We start from the raw sequence: 23,663 nt of genomic DNA, 5'->3' as shown, positions 1-23,663 counted from the left end.
ACATAGAACATGTATGAAACACAGCAAAAGACCACAAAGACAATGCCTTTTTCATGGCAGTGGAGACAGCAGCAGTGTGAAACTCTTCCTGGGTCAGCCAGCGAACGCCAGGTGGTGTGACTGTCACAGGGGCCTGCCCTTCTAGGGCCAGACCGTATACTTGATAGGTCAGCTTGATGTGAGAGAAGGTGTGGACCACCTGGGGGAGGAGATAGGTCTGAAGCAGGCCTGTGGATGTGGCTGAAAAAGTCATTGTTCTTGGCCCCTCACGGCCCACTCACCTGCCCAAGGTGACGCAGGCGGGTGGCAGGGAGAGGCCCCACCCACCTCTGCAGTTCTTGCAGCAGAGCCTTGTGCTGATGCTGCCCCGAGGGCTCCACAGTTACAGATGGGAACTCCCACAGTCCTGCCAGCAGACCTGAGACAGAGGTCAGCAGGTGTGGCTTAGGCCTTAGCTGTTGATACCTCCATTTATCCCCTTTTGCTCACGCCACTGCCCTCCACTCCTGAGACCCAGGTACCTGAATTGGGCCTCTGCACCAGCAGAACTCGGGCACCCCCAGGGGCCCCAGGCTGCTCCAGAACACAGGTGGCAGAGTATTCCTCCCTGGGGGGCCTGCGGCTGGACTTTCTGGGAAAGTTGGCCACTCCCAGGGTCCGGTCCCAGGGCTCGGCAGGAGGTGTGCACAGCTGGCACTGTCCAGTGCAGGGAGCTGGGGACAAAGCCCCAAGCCCCACTCAGGCCAGGTGGGCTTAGGTGAGAGCAGGCCTCGGCCCAGCTCTGTAGAATCTTACTCAGGGTGTAGGAAGAAACTGAAATGAGGCTTCCATGGGTAGCTCCTTGACAGTGCACGGACAGGCTAGGACTGGGGCAGGCACTTACCACACTCCTCCACGTCAGGACTGCCTGGCAGGCTCTGTGAAGCTAAAAGCTGTTCCCGCTCCACCTGAGAGGCATAGAATAAGATGTCGTGGGGCAGAGGTCACTCCTAGGACAAGACTGCCCCTTCCCCTGATGGCTTACCCTCTGGTGTGCCCTGCACAGGCTCTGCACAGGGCACTGGCTGCAGAGCGGGCGCTGTGGGGTACACACTGTGGCCCCCAATTCCATGGCTGCTTGGTTAAAGTCTCCCGGCCGGGCTGGATCTACCAGTTGCTGGGCTAGGTTCCTAGTAGAAGGGAACATTTCTGTGAGCCAGAACCTTTGGTGGCATCCTTCCCAATATCCCACATTACCCCAACATCCTACCAGAGCTGCTGGGAGACAAGGGTGCTGCCGGGATCAGCACCAATGACTCGGACACGGCATAGCACCCGCACCACATTCCCATCCACCACACCGGTCACCTGGCAGAGGAGGCTAGGAGTCAGCCTGGTCTGGGAGGAAAGTGGGCACACACAAAATGGGAGTGGGCCGTGGGCTCACCTGGCCAAAGGCAATGGAAGCAATGGCTCCGGCTGTGTACCGCCCCACACCAGGCAGGAGCCGCTGCAAGGTCTCTGCTGTACGTGGCACATGGCCCCCGAGCTCCTTTACCACCTGATTGGAGCAGGACAGCTCAAGGTTAGGAGACACCTGAGTCCCTGGGGATCCCAGCCTCCTCATTACCCCTTTACCTTCCAGGCTCCCTCCTGTAGCCTCCGGCCTCGAGAGTAGTACCCCAGGCCAGCCCAGAGCCGGTTCACCTCCTGTGGGTGGCGTCAAAGGTCAGAGAGATCAGCAGTCAGTCCTCTTTTGTCCCCATTCCCCTCCCACCTCCCCACCTTAGGGTGGGTCTCACCTCCAGGGAAGCACTGGCCAGATCCTGCAGTGTTGGCCACTTCTGTAGCCACAAGGTAGGCAAAAATAGATGAGGCCAAGGGTGAGGGAGGCAGAAGAAGCCTTCTTTACCCCTACCCCAAAAGACAGGCTCTCATCTGGGATGTAGCCCATGACCCTCCCCTTCCTTCCCTGAAGTCACCTGCATCCATCTGGTATAATAGTCGATCACCGTGGCAACCTGGGTCTGCTGCAGCATGACCTCTGAGACCCACACTGGGGGAGAGGGGTTGGCATAAGGGCACTGCTGTCCTGCCTGCTCCTAGCCCATAGCTCCTGACCCCAGACCTGAGGGCATCCAGGCAAAGCAGCTCTGCTCTCAGGAGATGTACTCACCAGCATATGCCCGCCTGTCCAGGTCCTCCTCACCTTCTGCCTGCCAATGCAGTCCCAGATGGGGAGTTATTGTGGAAGGGGCCTGGCACTAGCCTCCCACCCCCCGTCACTGTCACTGTCCCCTGTCTGCCTACCCATCTTCTCCAGGGCAGGTCCCGCTTCTCTCTGTCGTACCAGCTCAGCAGGTTCTCCCGGAAGACTGTGACCTCAGCTGGATCTCTGAATAGATGGCCCGGGCAGACAGAGGCCTGCAATACCACCCCCTCCTGCTGCCTGGCCAGGCCTGCCAGGGCCCCAGGAAATTCAGGAGTTGTCCCTGCACAGACTGTGCCCAGGACCTGGGCACTGCAGCCTGGCTGCAGTCTGATCCCAATTAGGGACCCCCCCTACTCCCAACCCCTTGCTTAAGCCTTGTACCTGGAGTCAGACCACAATTCTCTAGTTGTGTATTGCCTTAGCCAAGTTTGTAGCCTTAATTTTCCCAGAGTGGTACTGCTGGCTCCTTTGTCTCTCTGGGTCTTAATGAAAGTCTAACAGTTTCAGCCAAGCTTAACACACCTGTGCAGAGCTTGCCCATGTAAAAAATACTTTCAGGCTGATAAACTCATTTGATCCCATGAAAGCCACATGAGGAAGAAAATGCAGATTACTGCTCCATGCCGCTGGTGAGAAAGCAGCCATTCAGAGCAATCATCCCAAAGTCACAAAACAAAGTCAGAATCAGATCCCTTAATGCCTTATTTATACACACACACACCATACTCCCTTCCTAGCCTGAATATGCCCCCTTTCACGGTCAATGAAACCAGCCCCGAGTTTTTTACTAGCTCCGAGCTCCTCACCATCAGGGACAGAGGGCTTGGCCCGGTTGCTGCTGAGGGCATGTTTCTTCCTTCTCTCCTGACTGGATGCCTGCTTCCTGCGATGACTTCCCACAGCTGCTCGCGGCTTCTTCATGATGGCCTAGAACACAAAGGTCCAGCCCAAGTAGTCAGTCAAAATGAGGCTGAGTCTTGGGGCCCTGCAGGGGGTGGAATAAATTGAGGCTTATAGAGATTAAGCAACCTGTCCATTCAAACCCCAAAAATGTGCTTCCAGAGCCTACACTCTTATACTCTGCTATACTGCAGTCTCTGCTGAGCCTCTGCAAACTCTCAAACTTTTGACTTTATTACCTCATTTTCATCAAAAGAGTTTGTTTTTTCTGAGAAAAGAAAATGAATGTACAAGCTTACCTCCATCTGCACGCTCCTTCTGTGAAAAATGGTCCCCCCTCCTAAAGGGCTCAAGGCCCTGCTCCTCCAACCCCCTCCACAAGCCCTCTCCTCCCCTTCATTGCCAGACTTCCTTCATCAAACTCACTTCCATAATTCATTCTACAGTCCATTCTCCATAGAGTAAAGGGATCTTTTAAGACATGATCATGTCACTTTCTTACTTAAAACTTTCAGTAGCTTCCCATTAGTTCATTCAACAAATATTTATGCAGTGCCTATGTGTCAAGCAGCATTAGATACTTGAACACTTCGCTAAATCAAGCATCAAGGGTTCCTGCCCTCATGGTGTTTACAAGTATATTCTAACGGGGGCAGAAGGTAAGTAATATACATAAGTAAATTACAGAATGTTAGGTGATAGACACTAGCCTAAAAAGTAGAGCAGGTGAAGGGGATAAGAAATGGGTAGGGGTAGAAGGTTGCAATTTTAAAGAATGTGGTCATGGTGGGCCTTATTAAAGTGATATTTGACCAATGACTTGAAGCAGTTACAGAAGTTAGCCATGCAGACCCCTGTGGGAAAGGCATACTGAGAAGGAGCAAGTGTAAAGGCCCCAAGGAGGGTGCCTGGTGTGTTTGCAGAATAAGGAAGCCAGTGTGGTTAGAATTGAATTAGGGGATGAGAACTAGAAAATAAAATCAGAGAAATGATGTAAAGCAGGTGGGGGGCACAGCATCACAAAGTTCCTTGTAGGCCACTGGAGGACTTTGGATGTCACACCCATTGCTCTCAGAAGTCAATCCTCTTAATATATATAGCCTTGCAGGCTCTAAGGCCCCATTTGCCTCATCCCCTAGGTCACTATGCTCCAGCCATGTTTGCCTGAAATAGATGCTTCAATCTGCCATGTGTCTGGCCACCTTGAGGCCTCACCCAGTCCATGTCCTCTGCTGGGACAGCTCTTCTCCAATGCTTTACCCAACATCTACTCATTCTTCAGGCCTTTTTTTCTCTTCAGGTTTTGACTTAAATGCCCCAATCAGGTCCCCTGAGTCCTGCCCTTTTGAGTACACTTCCAGTTGCTCTTAACACCAACTGCAATTTGACACCTATTTGTGATTCTCTGATCTATGTTGCTTCCCCAACTTGACTGTAAAACTCCAAGAGAGCAAATACTGGGTCTCTTTTGTGACTATTGTGTCCCCTGAGTAAGCACAGTGCCAGGTCAATTGAATACAACAAATATTTGTCAAATAAGTGGGATGGCAGGGGGCCGTTCCTTATTTTTAGAATGGGAGAAATCCATATAATTATGAATGATGATGAAAAGGACTGAGTAGAAAGGACGAACAATAACTAGGAACAGTGATTAACCAAGAAGAAGGGGTTGAGAGTCTTTGGTAGGAACTGGAGCTCTAGGGAAAGGGCTGGTCTTTGGTAGAGACATCGCCCTCCCAGTAGCAGGAGTCATGTCCAATCACCCTCGAGGTCAACTTTCCTCCAAGTTGCTTACAATTTAACCCCTCCCCATAGTCTCCATTGCTGGAGCCTTAATTCAAGTCTTTATCATCACTTGCCTGGATTATTTCAAAAGCTTCCCTACTAGTGGATTGCTCTAACCCCTCTGCAGCCTCGGCTCTTGTCTATCTCCTCGCCTCTTCCACTTCTGGAACGCAGTGAGCCCCATCCTTCCAGGGAATTTGCCCTCTCCTAGAATATTCATCTCTCCCCTATATTCCCCGGTCTTTGCCTAATTGCTACGCGTGATTTAAGTTTAGCTGCGGCAGCGCCACTTCCTTCAGGACACTCACCTCTGCCCGGGAGCTGTGTCCCTAAAGAGAGCCTAAATCTCAAGCCCTGGTTGTCTCCAGCCTGCATGCGAAATTACCTCCTGTGCAACGGTTGCAGGGGGCGTGGCTCCGGCCAATCCCGGAACGAGGTGGACCGCGATAGCCAATAGGCTCCCAGAATGCTGCGAACCCACTTCTCCGCGCCGGGCCCGGGAGGTCTGAACCGAACTCCCACCTTCCAGTGACTTCCGGAGGCCAGGGTCTGCGCCCACCTCCGACCGAGTAAGTCGCGCCACGAGACAAAGCGGAAGTCCCACGTACCCACAGATTATTCAGGAGAGGGACGCGCGGTGTCATGGCCGCCAACAGTGGCGCAGCCTCAGCTCTAGCGGTCTCTGATGGTGAGTGGCTCTTCAGAGGCCGTCATAAAAGTCTTTGCGCTCGGGGAGAGGGGAAGCCTCGGGCTTATAGTTCTAGAAACCGACCTCAAGTTTCAGAAAACTAGCTTCTTCTTCCTTCTGAACCAGACACATAGAGACTTCAAGTCCCGGTGTGCACCGCGGCTCTGGTTACCAAAGCCGGGAGTGTTGGGAGCACGTCGGGGTAGGTGGGGTCATGTCGGGAGATGTAGTTTAGAGCTCATTGCTTTGTTAAGTGGGGCAGATTGGGAATTGTGGTCCAAAGGAAATGGGATGTATTGGAAGCCCGGGTGTGGGGCATTATTTATCAGGTTCTGGGGCATACAAACTACTCCCACTTGCGGCTGCTAGGCACCATGGGAACAGTACTGTGGAGCCTGATGAGAAGTTAAATTCTTTGAGCCGTAACTAACGGTCTCTGCAGGACATGGGAAAAACAAAGCTCACGGATTATCTAGTCTAAACTTCGTCTTCTACAGGTAGTTACACTGAGGGAAATTTCCCCCAAAGTCTCACATAAACCACTGGGAAGACGCAGGCTTTCTGACCCCAAATTCAGGGCACCATTCAATCCAAGGCTGGTGTGTAGAGCATACCTGTTAATGAAGGCTTGAGGGGAGAGCTGCTATTTCTTGCCGTCATGGAAAATATTCCCAAACCATGGCCTAGCTTGGTATCTTTTACCGCGGCCCTTGCCTGAGCATTAATATTCATGGTTCTGTCCTCCTTACCCCCAGGTGGTGTCAGCAAAAGCTCAAAATCTGGAGATGAGCTAGTAATTCAGGTTCCCGTGGTGGATGTGCAGAGTGACAACTTTAAGGAGATGTGGCCATCCCTTCTGTTGGCCATAAAGACAGCTAGCTTCGTGGCTGTGGACACGGTGAGGGTTTGGGATTGGGGAGGGCAGGTGGTTGTGAAAATGCTGGTGCTGGGGACCTAACTCAGCTCTCTCTTTACCCACCCATAGGAACTGAGTGGGCTGGGGGACAGGAAGAGTTTGCTGAACCAGTAAGTATAAGCCATGACTTCTTGGGTTCCAGCCTTGACTAGGGGAATGGGGGGATAGACCTTAATCCTTGAATGGAGGTCACATCCTGGGTGGTTTGGGTCCTTCATGAGACTAACTCCTAGCCACAGCCACCCCCAAACCCAACTCCAAGGTGCATCGAGGAACGTTACAAGGCCGTGTGTCACGCTGCCAGGACCCGTTCTATCCTCTCCCTGGGCCTTGCCTGCTTCAAGCAGCAGCCAGACAAGGTACGGGGTTGATTTCACCGCCTTCCCAGGTTTGTGGCTGGGGGGAGGAGGAGGATTGAGATCCTGGGAAACATCATGTGTGAGGTTGTGATGTAGCAGACCCTCCTTCTCACCCAGGGCGAACACTCATACCTGACCCAGGTGTTCAACCTGACCCTGCTGTGCATGGAAGAGTATGTCATAGAACCAAAGTCTGTGCAGTTCCTGGTACAGCATGGCTTCAACTTCAATCGGCAGTATGCCCAGGGTATCCTGTACCACAAGGGCAATGACAAGGTAGGCCTCCAGCCTGGAGACTGCCCCTTCCATGACTTCATTTTCTTCCTACCCTAGGGTAGATGCACGGGGAGGATCTGCTTCTTATGGCAAATGGAGAATCACTAGTGACAGGGCTGGAGAAACAAGACTAATATGTGGGTGAATAGCATTGAGTTAGGAGGAAGGGAGTGCTTTCCAAGTAGGGGAGTTCGGAATCAAGTATGGAACTCTGTCCTTCCCCACGACCCTTTTTTTTCCATCCAGGGTGATGAGAGCCAGAGCCAGTCAGTGAGGACACTGTTTCTGGAGCTGATCCGGGCCCGCCGGCCCCTGATACTGCACAATGGTCTCATAGACTTGGTGTTCCTGTATCAGAACTTCTATGCACACCTACCTGAGAGCTTGGGTACCTTCACTGCTGACCTGTGTGAAATGTTCCCAGCTGGCATTTATGACACCAAATATGCTGCTGAGTTTCATGCCCGCTTTGTGGCCTCCTACCTAGAATATGCCTTCAGGAAATGGTGAGGGACTTGTTGAGGGAAAGGGATGGGGCCAGTATAAACCTGTTTCATTCATTTAAGATATTTATTGGGTGGTTACCATGTGCCAGGCACTGTTTTAGGTGCTGAGGATTCAGCAGTGAGCAAAACAGAAACCCCTGTTCTCATGGAATTTATATACTAGTGGGCCAATACCTTCTTGCACTGTTACAGTGAGCGGGACAATGGGAAACAGCAGGCAGCTGGCAGCCCACACCTTGTCCTGGAGTTCTGCAACTATCCCTCTAGCATGAGGGCCCACATAGACTACCGCTGTTGTATGCCCCCTGCGATCCACCGTCCTCATTCCACCAGCGTCTGTGATAAGTTCTCGGTGAGAGCACCCACCCATTTCCTGAGGGAGGTTTTGATACCTGGAACCCCTCTCTGATCCTTCTTCCTACCTCTAGGCCTATGGCTGGTGCCCCCTGGGATCACAGTGTCCTCAGTCCCACGATATTGACCTTATCATTGATACTGATGAAGCTGCCATGGAGGACAAGCGGCGACGGCGACGACGTAAGGAAAAACGGCGGAGGGCTTTGTTGGGCCTACCTGGGAAACAGACCTCTGGGGAAACTGAGGATGGCCCTCCCACGAAGCAAGTCTGTGGGGAAGGCCTCAAGGCTGAGAAAATTGAGCTGGAGGTGGCTGAGGATGAGACTAGCAACCAGCCTGGCTCTCAGCAAGGTCACAAAAATGACCTAGAGGTGGAACTTGAAGCAACAAGGCCTGAAACAGCTGATGTGGCTACCTTAGAAGCACCAGGGAGTCTAGTCAGTCCTAACCCAGTGCCTGCAGATGGTTTGCATAGGGCTGGTTTTGATGCCTTTATGACGGGTTACATAATGGCCTATGTGGCAATGAGTCAAGGACCTCAGCCCTATAGCTCTAGACCCTGGCTACCTGAGTGCCACAACAAGATATACCTGAGTGGCAAAGCTGTACCCCTCACAGTGGCCAAGAGCCAGTTCTCCCGTTCCTCCAAAGCCCACAAACAGAAGATGAAGCTAGCTTGGGGCAGCAGCTGACCTAACTTCTACCGCACTCAGAGCCAAAGAAGAGAAAGCTGAGGGTAGAACAGAGGGGTCTGGGTCCCTCTAGCCTGTGAATATCCTCCTCCCAACCACGGAGTGGGGGGTTCCCGACAGAGATACTGCTACATTGCTCCTGGACCTTCTTGATGCCAGAGGCTGAGGAACAGTGGTACAAGTAAGAAGGCTGACCAGCACCTGTAATAACACCAACTTTATTTTTAAATCTGAAAGTGTCTCGGGATAGTTTTACCAAAAAAAATCAGCAGAAACAAGTTATGAAAATATTTGACCAGCTTCATCTTTGGTTATTTTGTATTGCGGCTCTATAAGAACAGACTGTTCCCATATCTCCAACCACAGCAGGAAGGGAGGAAAATCAGTCCACATATAAACCGTTTAACCAATTGGGTATATTACATGTTGACAAAGACAAAGAGCAGGCCCTAGGGCCTACAAAACCAGCCCCACTCCCAACCACAAGGTTGAAAGTCACAGGGCAGAACATTAAGACTCCTTCATAAATATGAAAATAGATTAATCAACTGGAAAAGATCTTTGAATAGGTTAGCTAAGAGCCATGACCACCTCGCTGCCTTATTCTCCCCTTGCATAGAAATGTAGTGACGTGGTCTGACCATGTAAGTGCAAACAGCAATTATTCAAGTGTCTTAGACATACTGGCAAGAAGCACCCCAGTGTTCAGGTCCGAGAAATAGCCATGCCTTTTACGGCCTCCTGGTCAGCTCCAGGTTCCATCCAGTAGCTTATATGCCCCAGAAAAGGGCAAGAGACAGACCTGGGGTGGAAGGAGAACCTGGGGTAATGGCTGCCTGCCAGCTCAAACTAGAACTAAGAGTCTTCTGGTCCTGTCTGCAGAAGTGCATTGGGGGGGGTCAGGTGGAAGCCAGAGCTCCTTGCTGGATTTCAGAGCCTTGGTATCAGCTGATGGCCCTAACTAGGAAGGCCTCTCACTGCTGCCTCCCCTCTCACACAGCCATTGGGCACTGGGAGCCCCCAAGTTGAGCCTGGCTTGGCCTAGCCTGTCTGTTCTGTGGGCCCCAGGGAAGTCTAGGCTGTGCACCAAGTGGGGGTGGGGGGCTGTGGCTTCAGCTGAAGGTCCATCCTCACGGTAAAGCAGGAATTAACCCATCTCACCCATCCTGCTCTCCCTGGGTTTTCAGGCCTATGCCTGAGACAGAGAAGGGGACTGGAGCCAAGCCTCTTGGCCTTTCTTCTTCTACCTCCATCTCCTCAGAGGTACCTGCAAGGCATGGACTGGCCCCCTGAGGCCTGGGTCCAAAACCATTTTCTTCCTGGGGAGTGGAACAGTCCATGGCTTCATGGGCTGGAGCAGCTGGTAGGGCAGGTGCTCGGAATGGTGGTATATCTCTTACTTTGTACTTGAGACTACTGAGACGTGGTGGGGGCCCATCAGACAGTGATTCCTCTTGACCTACAAATGGACAGGCCTCTTGATGCAAGAATTCGGGTGAACCAGGCAAAGAACGCCACCGGCGAGCAGGTGGGGCCAGGGGTTCCTGCCAATAAGCCACAGGTGAAGTTCCAGGCCCTGGTGCATCCAGGTCAAATACGAGGGAGATAACAGACTTGCTGGGCAGGTCAAAAAACTTGATCTTGCCACCCTTGAGGTCCTGGCGAGCACTGAAAGGGTTGATTTTGGGTGTGCGGGCAGCGCCACCTCGTGGCTGGTAGTAGGGGTCCAAGACATTCACTGTACGTGGGGGCTTGTGGGAGAAGATGTCTGATTGGCTTCGAGACAGCCAGATAGTACGTCTTGGGCGTGGGGACTTGGGGGGGATCTTGTCGTCTAGTGAGCTCAGTCGCTTCACCCCAGGTCCTTTTTCCAAGAGTCCTGAAGAATAGTAAATTAAGTCAGGGTTACTTTCACTAGTCATGACACAGCAGCAGTATACAAAATGGGTTTTTTTACTTGAGAAAACAAAGTAGGTACTGTTGTCCTCATTTTACCAATGAGAAAACAGACACAAAGAAGGGAGGCAATATACCAAGTCACAACTTTGGGAGTTCAGTACTTTTTCCATTGTCCCCTTGCCCCTGCACCTTTCTTTTGAATGTGGAATCACAGCCATAGAGGGGAAGACCCCACAGCTGAATTTCCTCCCTTGGGATCAGATTGGGCACTGGGTGAATCTCTTACCCTTGGCTGTAGGCTGCAGCTTCCTGTCCCTCTCCAGCTCTTCCTCCTGCAGGCGGCTCAGAATTTCCTCCAGGGTCTTCTCAATCTCCGCAAAGGATGGGCGCAGTTTGGGGTCCATCTGTAGTCCACAGCAGCCATTAGCCCTGCCCTCCTACCTTCCACCCCAAGGATAACATTTTAGTCTGTTTCTAGCATCTTTTAAGACTCACATGCAGCTCAGAGATCTTTTCTGAAGGCCACAGAACATGAGGATAACTCCCAGAGCTAAGATAGGGGAGACGCTATTTTCTAATACCCTCCCCTATCTCAACACCCTTTCTGTGTCTTACTCCCCTGTCCCCTTGTTTTGGCACAGAACACTCCTAGAGCATCTGTTCTGTTCTTTCTTGAGTTCTGTGGTTAATGTGTTTCTTGAAGCTACCTAGACAGCCCAGCTATTCCTTGGTCATAACAGGTAGGTCCTGCCCCAGAGCTGTATGAAATTAAAGCTAACAAGAAAGGCAAAGTATGGTGGGTCTACCCTGCAGGCTAAGGATTGGATATTACAAAACTATTTTCCTTTCCTTGGTCCAGGACTCTAGAGAGTCTGGCAGGCCCAGAAGCAGGGGCAAGGGCACTGCCTTTCATTGGTGGAAATGAGGCCTTTCATGAAACTAATTAAGGGGCCCCTCCTTACACTCCTAACCAGGTGAACCCAGCCCCTGACCAAAACCAGAAGCAGGTAGAGACACTCACATTACAGCAGTTGAAGGTAAGCTGCAAAAAGTCTGGGGGACAGTCTCCCACCATGTGCTGGAAAGCATCATAGTCCAGCCCGAAGTTCTGTGCATGGGTATGGTGGGGAGGGAACAGAGGACATGGGCAGACGGGTTATTAATCCCTCCATCCACCCTGGCCCACTCAGAAGGAGAGGCTGGGAATTGCCCCTGAGAAATAGCCACACAGACTAAGTTCTACCCCCAGAACAAAACAGTTCCACTGTCTCAAAAGCAGCCCCACCCCAGTGGCACAAATACCCATGCCTGCAGCTCACCTCTGTGCGGGGAAGGTAGTCCGGATCAGCCTGGATGCGGGCGATGATCTCACAGAGGATGATACCATAAGAGAACACGTCCGCCTGGTGGGTAGTAAGACCTCAGTTTCCCTCTCAGAGAGGCAAGAGGTGGGGTTTCTGCGCCTCATGTCCACTGGCACAGGCCTGGGCCCAACCACCCATATTTTATTCAGTTCACTCACTGGGTAGCTGCTGGGTGCCAGCCCTGATCCTGTTTGTAGATTCTCACCCTGAACATCATAAAGGGTGATCCTGGACACTGCTAAGAGTGCATTCTGAGAACTGAGCCTTTGGTTCCCTAGACTCACCTTCTCATTGTAGGGCTCATCGCGGAGAACTTCAGGTGCCATCCAGAAGGGTGAGCCCACCACAGCCAGCTTCTCACTGCCCCTGCTGTGGGGGAGATTATAGGGAAAACGAGCTTGCTATTTATTGGCTGGTGCAACGGGACATCTGAATATTGGGAGTCCTCCCCCGAGGATGGGTGCAGACTAGGACTGACCAATTTTAGGGAGCTGAGGTTGAGCTGTGACCATGTCCTGGCCTCTGGGGAGGAAACTGGAGCTTTCCTTTTGCCCTAGTCCCTTCTGCAACCCCATCACCTGTTAGGGCTACCCACCTGACATCAGGAATCTTCTCAGCCAGGCCAAAGTCAGCTACCACTGCAGAATAACCATTTTCATCCCTCTTTATCAGGCAGTTCTACGGTTCCCAAAGAAGAAGACAGTGTGGCTCAGAAGTGGGGACTAGGCTGCCATAAAATCACCACCACCCCTCCCTGTCACGGGGCACCTTGCTCCTTGAAAGTATACTCTTAGGCTGACTCTGGTGATCTGACTTGGGGGTTCTGACAGCCATGTGAGATGAGTTAGGCCTGGATCTTGGGTGCCTGCCCTAGGGTTCATATCACGCTCCCAACACCAATACTTATCTTTGCTTTCTATGTGCTAGACATGGTTCTAAGTGCTAGAGATATGTCAATAAACAAAGACCCTTGTCCTCTTGGAGCTAACAACCTAGTGGAGGAAAGATAGACTATCAGCCCCCTGGCCTCCCTTCCTCAGAATGTGGAGACCAAAGGCCAGGCCTGACCTTCCCAAGAAATGTAAGCATAGGACAAGCACCCCAGGCTACACTAACTTTCACTGCCCACAGGATTACACATAACCTCCTCTCTGGTATTAAAAGCCTATGATCTGGCTCTCACCTACCAGCCTACTACCTCCGCACCTGCCCCCTCTGCCCCTGGTGCCCCTATGCACACATCTTCATCCAGACTTGTCACAGACATGCTTGCCTTGTGAGGCATGAACAGGCTCTTCAAACCTTTGTCTTTGCTTATCCTGTTCCCTTCCATTTGGAATGTTCTTCGGATTCTCCTTTTCACCTCAGAAAATTTTGTGTTTTCAGGCAAGCTACCTTACAGCCCTGCCCTCTCCAGCTCTTACCTTTATGTCTGTTCATCTCAACTCCTTTAACTCCTCCTCTATGCCACTTCCTCTTACAGTCTAGCAAGCTATCACCTCCTCAGGAGCAAGCTCTGGTTCCCCACAGTATTCAACTCAAGAGAGGCTCGGGTCATGCTCACTGAGCAAATGCTACTGTCTCCAGAGAAAGGATGAGCCCAAACAGCTTGTAAATAAATACAAAGCAACAACAAACTCTCCCCGAACAGCTGCATTCGGAACAGCCCTACACCACTGTGGCTCAGGAGGCACCTTGCTTTACTCCTCTTCCAGAGGCAGCAGAGAGTAGGGATCCTTGGCTCACAAGGACATTTCTGGGGCCAGCAAGGTCCTACCTGACCCAAACCAGCCATTGCCAAGTCACCTCCTGCTTAGGTCATATTAGCTACAAATCAGTCCCTTATTCTGACCTGGATGTGATCACACTGTTCTCTCTTTCCCTGAACTAGAATAAGCTTGTGATTCCATCATGCCCTCTCCCACCCTGGATCCCATGTAGACAAGCATTGTCTCTGGCTCTCAGGCAGGAAAGTCCTTGTGCTTGTCCTGCTGTGAGCCCTCCCATCAGTTCTGCCAACTCAGCATCCTGCAGCTCCTTGACTGTGAATGTCTGTGGGGCCCCAGGCCAGCTTTACTATGAGCTCCAGGCTATAGAGCACTGGCCTAGGAGTCAGTGGCAGCTCAGATCTGTCACCTATTTCTCTCCCCTCTTCCATTTTATTAATAATCCAGGCTCCTGTCTCCAAGGCACAGTCTAAAATCCTATTTACTATTTGCTTTACAATTCCTCAGAAACAACCTTGTTCAATTCATCTTGGGAGCAGCAAGTAAGGAACATGGCCACTGCACTGCCTTGTCAAAGCTGCTCAGTTTCTGCTCCATTTTCACATTCATAGAGACCTGTTTATTCATTGCAAACCACCCATTCAGAAGTAGATGACTTCACAGTAGCTTCTCTGAGTGGCTGAGAAATGGCTAAGGCAGAATGAACAGAGCCCCACAACATACAGCAAGGTGGCACCTGCCTCTGATCTGCACTGCTCCTCTTAAAGCTTCTCCACAGCCAATAACTGGGCATCAGAGACAGAGACAAAGACAAAGACGGGATACTGAAAACCAAAAGGGCCAAACTTTAGTAGTCTGAATCTCAGGTGAAAAGGAAAATGGGGAGGAACCCTGACCACGATTAGCCCTGTAAGGTTTTCCGACAAACTCCTGAGCCCGCCTTTAATAGGGCCCAGGCTAGTGAGGTTTGTCTGGCAACACTTGCTGTTTCTACTTCCTTATCTCCCATTCACTCTTCACTGGCTTCTGTTGGAAGTATTATCGCAGAGGATCCCAATGAGTTCCATGACGTTAAGCTCAATAGCCGGAACTAGTGCTTATTGATTTCTTCCATCAGTGTTTGCAGGTATCCTTCAGGAACTGTATTAGTACTAGGCTCACAGAGAATAATCAGTTGTCTTGGAGCTAACTGGTTAGCTTTTAGAGGCTAGTTAGAGGCTATTGCCGTTTCTTTTTTATTCTTTTCTCCTGGCTTCTATGACAACTACAATTCTGGATTTCCTTCTCGATCTTTGGCTACTCTGCAGACTCTAATGCAGGCTCTTCTTCCCATCCTATGAGGATGATGCTCTCAGGGTTCTATCTTGGGCCTACAGCTCTCATGCTCTTTTGTGGAGGCTATTTCACATTTCTTTTCTTTTTTTAAAATTTTATTTATTTACTTATCTTTAGAGGGGAAGGAGAGAGGGAAAGAAACATCAATGTATGGTTGCCTTTCGTGCGTCCCCTGCTGGGAGTTGGCCTGCAGGGAACCCGCCTGCAACCTAGGCATGTGCCCTGAGTGGGAATCGAACTGCAATCCTCTGGTTCGCAGGCCTGTGCTCAATCCACTGAGCTACACCAGCCAGGGCTCACATTTCTTTTCTAATTACCACCTTTGTGCTGGATGAGTCCCAAAGGTATATCCTCAGCCCCAACCTTGATCCTCAAGCTGCAGGTTTGCACAGCCTACCTATTTATAGGCATCTCCTGGTTTATTCTTACTGAACTTCATACATGCAAACCTAAACTCAACTTTCTCTCCCTGAAGCTAAAATTCTAGCTGTAGTTTTATGTCAACTGGTACTGCCATTTTCCATCCAGTTTGTTAAGCTAGAAACCTGGGATGTATCCTAGATTTTTTACACTTACTCCAGCTAATTTTCGCATCTAAAGACTTTTAAATCAGGCCCTCCTCCTTCATCCTTACTTCTGTTGCCCCTGAATATTGCAATACTCTTCTAACCAGTCTCTGTGGCTTGGTCCAGTCTTGATCTCCATAATCCACCTTCCTCATTCCCGTCAGCGTGATCTTTGTAAAGCGCAAAGCTAACTGGTACTCCCCTATTTAAAAGCCAGCAGTAACATATTGTGTGATTCCATTTATATGAAATGTCCTGAATAAGCAAATCCACAGAAACTAAAAACAGATTAGTGTCTGCCGAGGGCTGAAGGGAGAGGGAAATAGGATAAGGGGTTTTCTTCTTGGAGTGATGAAAGTTCTGAAATTAGATAGTGGCGATGGTTGAATATACTAAAAACCACTGAAATGTAAACTCTCAGAGGATGAATTTTATTTTATGTGAAAGTATATCTTTAAAAAACTGTTATTTTAAAAAAGCCAATAACAGTTCTTCATTTTCTATCTATTAGATAAATTCCAAGTCAGAGAATATAATATGATCAGACTCCTCTCTTTTCAAGTCTTATCCGCTACCACGTCAACCTCACAGTCTGCACAGCACACTGTTTATGCCTCCATGCCTTTGTTCATGCAATTTCCCTTGGTCTAGAATATTAGCCATCCCCCTTCCCTACCAACACACACAACACTTACTAAGTAGAATTCAATTTTCAAGATTCAGCTCAGGCATCATGTCTTCCAAGAAAGAAACTTTCTCAATATCCTCAGGTCAGGTAAAATATATCCCTTTTCAAAACATCCTATACATTCTCTTCTCTCTAATCTTAATATTTGCCATCACAACAGAAGTATCTGTACCTTCCCATGGCTACAGTCTGTAAACTACAGACTGTTATTATTCCTATATTATTCCTTATTATTCCTATAATAAGCTTTAGGAAAGCAGGGGTGTCTTAAGAGGAAGGTGGCCTAAAAAAATATTTCCTGGTCCCCTGGCTAAGGGAAAGATCGCCTACTTCTGTTTGTGTGGTACCCTAGAAATTATAAAACATTTTTACAAACACAAAGCAATTGCAAATGCGTCTTCAGAACAATACTTTCAGGTGGGCATATCTGAGATTTTTAGATTTGAGATGAGAAAAGTGAAGTTTCAACTACAAGCAGTAAAAAAAACCAGGTCTCCAGATTCCAAAGGGTTCCTACCTGAAGCTTTTGAACTCTCCAGAGGAGCAGTCTGAAAAAGTTTCCACTGGAGACACAAGGCCACGGCAAGGACAATGTGGTCTTAAGAGAGTGGCAGTATGGGGGCCCATGGAGAAGGCAGCACTCTTGTGCAGGCAATACAATAAGACCCCTTCAATGGGGACACAAGCCCCTACTTCCAACGTGCTGCCCTTCCAAGGGCATCTAGTATAATGATTACATTTCTCACCCAACTTGGGCATGGCCCCAGTACAGACTACAAAATATAAAACTCAGACCACTCTGAGGTTTTGCAGAAGTCAGATCAATTTTTCAGGTTGTGTGAGAAGCAAGGTCCATCAAAAAAGGGGGGGCGGGGCGAGAGAGAAATACCTTATTTAAAAGTATCCTTGGTAGAGTAAGCAGCAGACAAAAGAGAGGCCCAATCAGACTACCCTGAGGTGAGAGGTGACCTTTTCAGGTTCAAAAAGGAGCCCAGGCATTGCTTTGTCCTCACACCTATTACATTTTCCTCTTTGGGGACTGGGAAGGATCCCATTCATCTGTGTATGTCCAACCTAGCACAGATACAGAGAAAGAGCTGAGCAAAAGTTTTTTATATGAAAGTTTGAACTATGCCTCAAGCAATTTGGCTTCTTTCAAAAGCATATGTCAGAGGCATACACTGACCAAACATTCAACTCTTGATAATGGGGACTGAGCTAATAACAGACTCAGAGGGGTGGCAATGAAAGCATTTCTAGAGCCAACACAAATCCTTCAGTACTGGGCCAGAGCAGACACCTGAGAGCACTTTCTGAGGTCTCCTAGAATAATTGCATCATCAATTGTGGCACTGAGTAAAACCAACACAGCACAAAGAGATCAGAGACTGAATTGCCCTCTTAAATGCCCCCAGAAACAATTTAAACCTCTTAGAAGGTTATTCGGTTTGCTGTCCCATCCCTTGCCTTCCATTCCACCATATGATTGCATATCTTTACCATAGCTTTTATGTACTAATCTGCTCACATATCTGTCTGGTCAACTAGCCTAAAGCCCAAGATAGCCCTGGTGGGTGTGGCTCAGTGGATTGAGCACGGGTTTGCAAACCAGAAAAGGTCACCAGTTTGATCCTGAGTCAGGACACATGCCTGGGTTGCAGGCCAGGTCCCCAGCTGGGGGCTTGTGAATAGCACAACCTGCTGATGTTTTTCACCTCTCTTTCTTTCTCCCTTCTGCTCTCTCTAAATATAAATAAATACAATCTTTAATAAAATAAAATAAAATAAAATAAAATAAAAGCCCAAGGATGGTACAGATTAGATTCCAGCCATTTCTATGTCCCTGACACTATGTCCTCTAATAGCACAACATAAATGATTCTCAAAAGCTCATTATAAAACACAACTGTAGAGTGCCCTAATAAACACTCTCCACATCCCTCCAGCATTCAACTTGTTCCTAATTCATGCTCTTTTAAGTCTCTGAAAAGTGTCATTTTCTATTCCTAGCTGTTGTGCAGTACCGCCTAAGACCATAGTTAAGATATAGGCTTTTCATACTGATGGATTCATCAGAGTGGCTTCTTTGGAGTCAATGAAAATATATACATACATATATATATACCAAAAACCAAGAATAGAGTTACAATTCATAATTTATACTGTTAAGGGTAACCAAACATAATGGTGCTTGCCTGATCCTGGGCAGCAATGGTATAAGCAGAAAGAAACTGTTCTCTCAGCTGCCCCTAAGAGCCAAACCTCGTGCGCAGTGGCACCAGCTACTCCTAGAGCTACAGGTAAAAGCCTGTGTGTGGTTATTGCCACTTCCTGGTGGAGCTCACGAACCCAATATTTGAAAAGCCACATTACCTCCCACTCCTTCTAAGTAAACTATCAGCACCACTGCCTCACAAAGTTGTGTCAGGCTATTTCTCAGAAGTAATTACAAAATTAGACTGAACAGCTACCTCTGACAGCCACCCTGATGGACTTTCCACTCTTGAAAAGAGCACTGCAGTCACGTGTGAACCCTGCAAAGGCGATGCTGCTTTCAGGAGGCACTCTGACAGGTTCTTGGCTTTTGCCACAGGCTCAGGATTATATGAAAAAAAGGATCATCTGCTTTTCTTTCATGGTTTACCCACCTGGAACATGTTCTCAATACTTTAAATCCCTCCTATAAGTTCTGCTCTGAGATGTCCAGACTGATTGCTTCTGCAAGGTCAAGGACAGAATTTATTTTATAGACTGGGAACCCTGAGGCCCCAAGGGCACTGAATTCATATGGGGGGGGGGGAACAAAATTGGGTCTGGGACTCAAAATCTCAGCTCTCAAGCAGATGTTTTGGCCTCTGTGCCACCAAATGCATTTTCTGAAAGAGAACCCTGAAGGCCCTCCTCTGACAGGCTCTATGCTAGGTACAAGATACAACACAATAAAACAAACAAATAATATGAAGCAAACCATCTATTGTACTTAAGGAAATCAAACGCAGACCCAAGGTTGGCAATGAGGAGATATTTTGGAAACCTCAAAGCCCTACTCTATCCCCTTAGCCTTATTTCTCCCTTGAGGCTCCTTATTCTTCTGGTCTTCTGGGTGGGGCTGCTCTGGCCTAGGTATGGACAGTCATCCTTCTCCCTAATCCTGGCCACACAGTTACAGTGAGACTGAGATTCAGACAAAAGGTCAGAGATGATGAAACGGCAATGAACACAGTCTCTCCAATTGGATGGTCTGCCTTGTAAAATTTTCCTGTTTCTCTTCAACTTGAGATTCCCTAAAATGCACTTCCTAGTCTGTCTCCAGTTTGCAAAGTCATTTATTCTTATCACCTGGAAGTACCCCCAATACCCCCAAAGTTCAGGCCCAAGAAAGCACAGCCCTGAGAGGCACACTTCTTTCTCCTAAATTCCTAGTTTCTTGTCTCAGGCCACTGGGAGGCACCGGAAATACCTACTCCCTATTAGGAAAACCAAAGGACAGTGGTCTTACCCTATAGTTCCAAAAAGATTATAGTCATTAAAAAATGTTTTTAAATCCTTGCCCAAGGACATCTTTCTACCTTTTTCTTTTCTTTTTTACAGAGAGAGTACGGGGGAGAGAGAAACACCGATGTGAGAGAAAAGCGTAGATTGATTCCCTTCCATATGTGCAGCCTGGGGGCATCGTACGCTCCTGGACCAGGAATTGAACCTGAAACCTTTCAGTTACTGGATGACGTTCAACCAACTGAACCACACCAGCCAGAGTAGTTACAGTCATTTTTACAACATGACAAGCCCAGACAGAACCACACTTCTACATTATCACAATGGGACAAAGTATTTTGGGAACAGAGAGAAGAAAATGATGAGCTTTTAGAAGCTCTTAGGGGAGCTTTTCTCCAGAAAGTCTAGTGATTTTTTTTTTCTCTGAAAACCTGTATCCTATGGCTGAACACTCAATTGTAAAACATTGTGGACTGTGTTTTAATTATTTCCCAACAAGACTGTGGTACCTTTAGGTCAGAAATTGTCCTTTTCTAACAGTCTTTCATCCATGGTGCCAGGCACAGGAGAAGTCACTAGGTGTGGGAGAAATGTCTGCATGTCATGACAAGATAACTTGTCAAGATCTCACTCTACCTTGGAGGAAAAGATGCTCTCTGAATAGGAAGCAAAGATTTGATTTTGGCTGCATGTCCGAGGGGAGATGAGGATATCAACTTCAGGCAGTGTCTAAATTGACACGACCCTACCTATTTGCCTAGAACAAGGGCAGCTTTCCTAGTCTTGACTTTCTAAAGCAATCTAGGAAATAACGAAGGCTGATGAAGGGAAAAAAATACCATCTTCCATGTCCCAAATGTCCAACTGTCCGGTCCTTGCAGGTACTGATGAAGACAAAGGCTTCCTCATAAGTAGGCCTCAGCTGGTCACCAGATTCTACCTGCCAGCCTTAGTGTTCCTTTGTTAACAGTGCAGCTGACTACAAATGACCCTTCAATCACCTTCCCCAGAGCTATTTTCTGTGTAGTATGTAGTTTATAAAACAATGGCCAGGGTCCCTCGGGGACAGTACTTCTATCTGGAACACTAGAATCATTCCAATGTGAGGCCAGAGACTTACTTCTCTAGGCCTTATTGGCTCTGAGAATACAGCTTGCTTTTGTTCCCTCAGTACACTTTTTCTTATAACAGTCTCTCTTACCCTGGTCCATGACAGAAGAGGTGTAGGAGTGTGTGTATGCATGTATGTGTGTGTCCATATGTATCTGTTGAGGATGGGAAATGAAATGACAGCTTTTCTTGGGCAAGTACAAAACTCCCATAGACCTCCCTAGAAGACTTTAAAATGGTCTTAGACAGAAGTAATATTAGATGACTATGCTTCTCACATCAATGATCAAACGTTATTATTTATATAAGCCTTGTCCCAATGGTATCCTGGGTAAATTGGCCCTGAGATGCCTATGGGTAGTATGGCCAACTCCCTCTAAAGGCAACTCTTTTCTAACCTGGTCACACAGCAATTTGGACAGCAAGAGAATACTACAGAGACCAGCTGACACCAAATAGGAACTGGTAGAATGGCAGAAACTCAATCATAGAGATAGAAAATGGGTTAGTACATTACAGACCTCAAAACCTGCACTCAAGTGACTAAAAATCACTGAACTCCTGCTCTCAGTTAAGAGCTACTTCCTGGAGGCCATGAGAGAGAACAGTTAGAAACAGGTTCCCACATTGTCCTGACTACTGTTGTCCTATTGGTCAAGACCCTCTTAGCTCTCCTCAAGCCTTTTGCTCCTGCAACCCACATTTCCAGGAGATTAAAGTAAAGCATGAAGGTTCTCAAGATGTATGTGTTGCCTGGCTCAACATGGAAAGGCATCTGCTGTGAGCCAAGATTGGCTTTCTAAGGGCCAGCTTAACAGAGTATTAAGTTGTGTCCTCTGTGATTATCTGTTAAATGTGGAGGAGAGCTCCATCTCTCCAAAGTTTATTATGACTAATTTCTTAATGCAGCTTTCTTGGTCATGGAGGACAGTGTCTCAGAGTTGTGCAAGAAAAGCTTTCGTACCTTAGATGTGAGGTCCCGATGGAAAATGCCTTTGAAGTGAAGGTAGCAGAGGCCCACTGCTATGTCATAGGCCAGTTTCACCCTCACAGTCCAGGGCAAATGCAGGTTACTGTCTAGCAACTGTTCCAGGTTTCCAGAGTTGATATACTGCAAAACAGAAGGAAAGCCCAGCTACCATTTGTTAGGAATGTTCGGCTGGTGGTAAAACCACTAGAGAGTAAACAGAAGATAGAGCCTTCTGTTTGTTTCTTTTAAGGGACTGAGGCCCTATTCTGCATCTGATAAGTGTTACACAAAAAGATACCTTCTATGAAGGAGATCACAATCTATTAAGACATAGACAGACATTTGGTAAAGGATAAGTTTGTACATGTACAACAACACTATGCAGAGCAGAGAATAAAGTTACTAACTCAATCTGAACATGTCAGACAAAGCTGCACAAGAAAATAAGGAGTCAAAACACAAAAGGAGTCAAAGGATAACCTGGGGGAACAGGAAAGGAGACAGTCCACACAAAGGGAGCGGCATAAGGCAAAAATATAGGTTAGTGCACGGTGCATCTAGAAAAGATGGCCCGGAGATGCAGATGAGGCTGATATACTTTGCTAAGATCTACGGGCTTTACCTTGTCTACAGGAAACAACAACAACAACAACAAAAAGCAGAAGAATAACACATTGATATTTGCTTTGCTTTTTAAAGAAAAGATTATTTTAGCAAGGGTATTCATAAATGGATTTGAGTGGAGAACATGGAGAAGGGAAAATAAGTGAGGAGATTATTGCAATAATCCTGGTGAAAGTAGGGTGCCTGAGTTAAGGCAAGAGTGGAGGCAACGGGACAGAGTAAGATTCAAGATATACTCAGATGGCAGAGTAAAAACAAAACTTGATGACTGCCTGTACGGGGGGATGAGGGCAATGGAAAGCCATAAGTTGCTTCGAAGTTATTGGTCCCTGGATGCCATTATGAAATATACAGAATACAGAGAGAGAAACAAGTTTTCAGAAGAAGAGGCAATGTTAAAAGACAAGTTTGGCCAAGATGTGTTGAGTTTAAAGGCTTATGGGGCAACCAAGGTAGAGATGTCCTACAGAGAGTTATTTAAAGTTCAGGAACAAAGTCTGGGCTAGAGACTAACATTTATGAGGCAATAACATTGAGCTGAAGTGGTCATGGAGGCCAAGGAATGAATGAAATTGCCCAGGGGTTAACATGTAAGGTGGCAAACTAACATATAAAGAAGCAGGCATAACCCTGGCTGATGTAGGTCAGTGATTGAGCGCGGGCCTGCGAAACCACACAATATCGGTTCGATTCCCAGTCAGGGCACATGCCTGGGTTGCAGGCCAGTTCCCAGCAGGGGACTCATGAGAGGCAACCATACATTGATATTTCTCTCCTTCTCTCCTTCCCTTCTTCTCTAAAAAGAAATAAATAAAATCTTAAAATAAAATAAAATAAAGAAGCAGGCATAAAAAAGGAGAACCAAACAAGAATATCATCACAGAAGTCAAAGAAAGAAAATACTCCAAAGAAGAAAAGACCAAAAGTATTGAGTGTTACAGATCAAGTATGATGAGCATTAAAAATGTTTACTAAACTTGTAACTAGGAGTCACTGGTAACCATGGCCAGAGCAGTTTCAGTCAAATGGTTAAGACCACAGTAAAGCCAAAGTGAACTGAGGAATGAATAGGAGATAAAGCTACAGAGAAACTATGTGAAGATGTACTCTTTCAAGAAAGTCAGCCGTTCATCATGCCTACATAGTCATAAAGGGCTGCTTTGCTTTTTTTAAAGAACAAATAAACACATTATATACAGATGATAATAATAACAG

General features: G+C 47.9%; 3 protein-coding genes across 5 annotated transcripts in view; 1 reads left to right on the top strand and 2 right to left on the bottom strand.

Annotated features, from left to right (window-relative positions):
- Positions 1 to 4: 4 nt before the first annotated feature.
- MUTYH (mutY DNA glycosylase) lies at positions 5 to 5,440 on the bottom strand (the record flags this gene model as incomplete). The annotated part of the gene is made up of 14 exons (XM_037039540.1): positions 5,354 to 5,440; positions 2,998 to 3,118; positions 2,290 to 2,438; positions 2,156 to 2,195; positions 1,962 to 2,035; positions 1,782 to 1,823; positions 1,618 to 1,689; positions 1,427 to 1,540; positions 1,250 to 1,347; positions 1,025 to 1,169; positions 884 to 947; positions 522 to 713; positions 282 to 418; positions 5 to 199 (listed from the first exon to the last, which is right to left on the bottom strand). Coding segments are annotated over exons 2-14 (1,437 nt in total), but the record flags the coding sequence as incomplete, so codon positions are not given.
- Positions 5,441 to 5,485: 45 nt separating this feature from the next.
- On the top strand, positions 5,486 to 8,807 carry TOE1 (target of EGR1, exonuclease). Its single transcript, XM_037039535.1, has 8 exons — positions 5,486 to 5,564; positions 6,320 to 6,462; positions 6,550 to 6,590; positions 6,743 to 6,839; positions 6,957 to 7,115; positions 7,362 to 7,621; positions 7,814 to 7,973; positions 8,050 to 8,807. The coding sequence occupies exons 1-8, from the start codon at positions 5,519 to 5,521 to the stop codon at positions 8,668 to 8,670; spliced, it is 1,527 nt and encodes a 508-aa protein (XP_036895430.1). The 5' UTR covers positions 5,486 to 5,518; the 3' UTR covers positions 8,671 to 8,807.
- A 62-nt stretch (positions 8,808 to 8,869) lies between these two features.
- Positions 8,870 to 23,663, bottom strand: part of TESK2 (testis associated actin remodelling kinase 2) — a 122,014-nt gene continuing 107,220 nt past the window's right edge. For 2 of the 3 annotated variants that reach the window (XM_037039532.1, XM_037039534.1), the window contains 7 exons: positions 21,819 to 21,965; positions 12,529 to 12,611; positions 12,218 to 12,302; positions 11,889 to 11,972; positions 11,591 to 11,677; positions 10,856 to 10,973; positions 8,870 to 10,549 (listed from right to left, as the gene is read on the bottom strand). In XM_037039532.1, the coding sequence (XP_036895427.1) occupies positions 9,828 to 10,549; positions 10,856 to 10,973; positions 11,591 to 11,677; positions 11,889 to 11,972; positions 12,218 to 12,302; positions 12,529 to 12,611; positions 21,819 to 21,965 (1,326 nt within the window). In that variant the 3' untranslated portion in view covers positions 8,870 to 9,827. The remainder of the gene's footprint in view (positions 10,550 to 10,855; positions 10,974 to 11,590; positions 11,678 to 11,888; positions 11,973 to 12,217; positions 12,303 to 12,528; positions 12,612 to 21,818; positions 21,966 to 23,663) is intronic. The other variant, XM_037039533.1, reaches the window with a different exon arrangement.

This window comes from Sturnira hondurensis, unplaced genomic scaffold, assembly GCF_014824575.4.
Source record: "Sturnira hondurensis isolate 20B ecotype Veracruz unplaced genomic scaffold, ASM1482457v3 Scaffold0025376, whole genome shotgun sequence".
Taxonomy (NCBI): domain Eukaryota; kingdom Metazoa; phylum Chordata; class Mammalia; order Chiroptera; family Phyllostomidae; genus Sturnira; species Sturnira hondurensis.
The sequence above is the reverse complement of the archived record's forward strand: the minus strand, read 5'-3'. Positions and strand labels throughout refer to the sequence as shown.

What these genes read in the sequence shown, in the direction of transcription:
- TOE1 (XM_037039535.1), top strand. Translation starts at nt 5,519, where the DNA reads ATGGCCGCCAACAGTGGCGCAGCCTCAGCTCTAGCGGTCTCTGATG. An exon ending in TCAAGCAGCAGCCAGACAAG is followed by an intron (nt 6,840 to 6,956) that starts GTACGGGGTTGA and finishes CTTCTCACCCAG; the next exon opens with GGCGAACACTCATACCTGAC. An exon ending in ACCACAAGGGCAATGACAAG is followed by an intron (nt 7,116 to 7,361) that starts GTAGGCCTCCAG and finishes TTTTCCATCCAG; the next exon opens with GGTGATGAGAGCCAGAGCCA.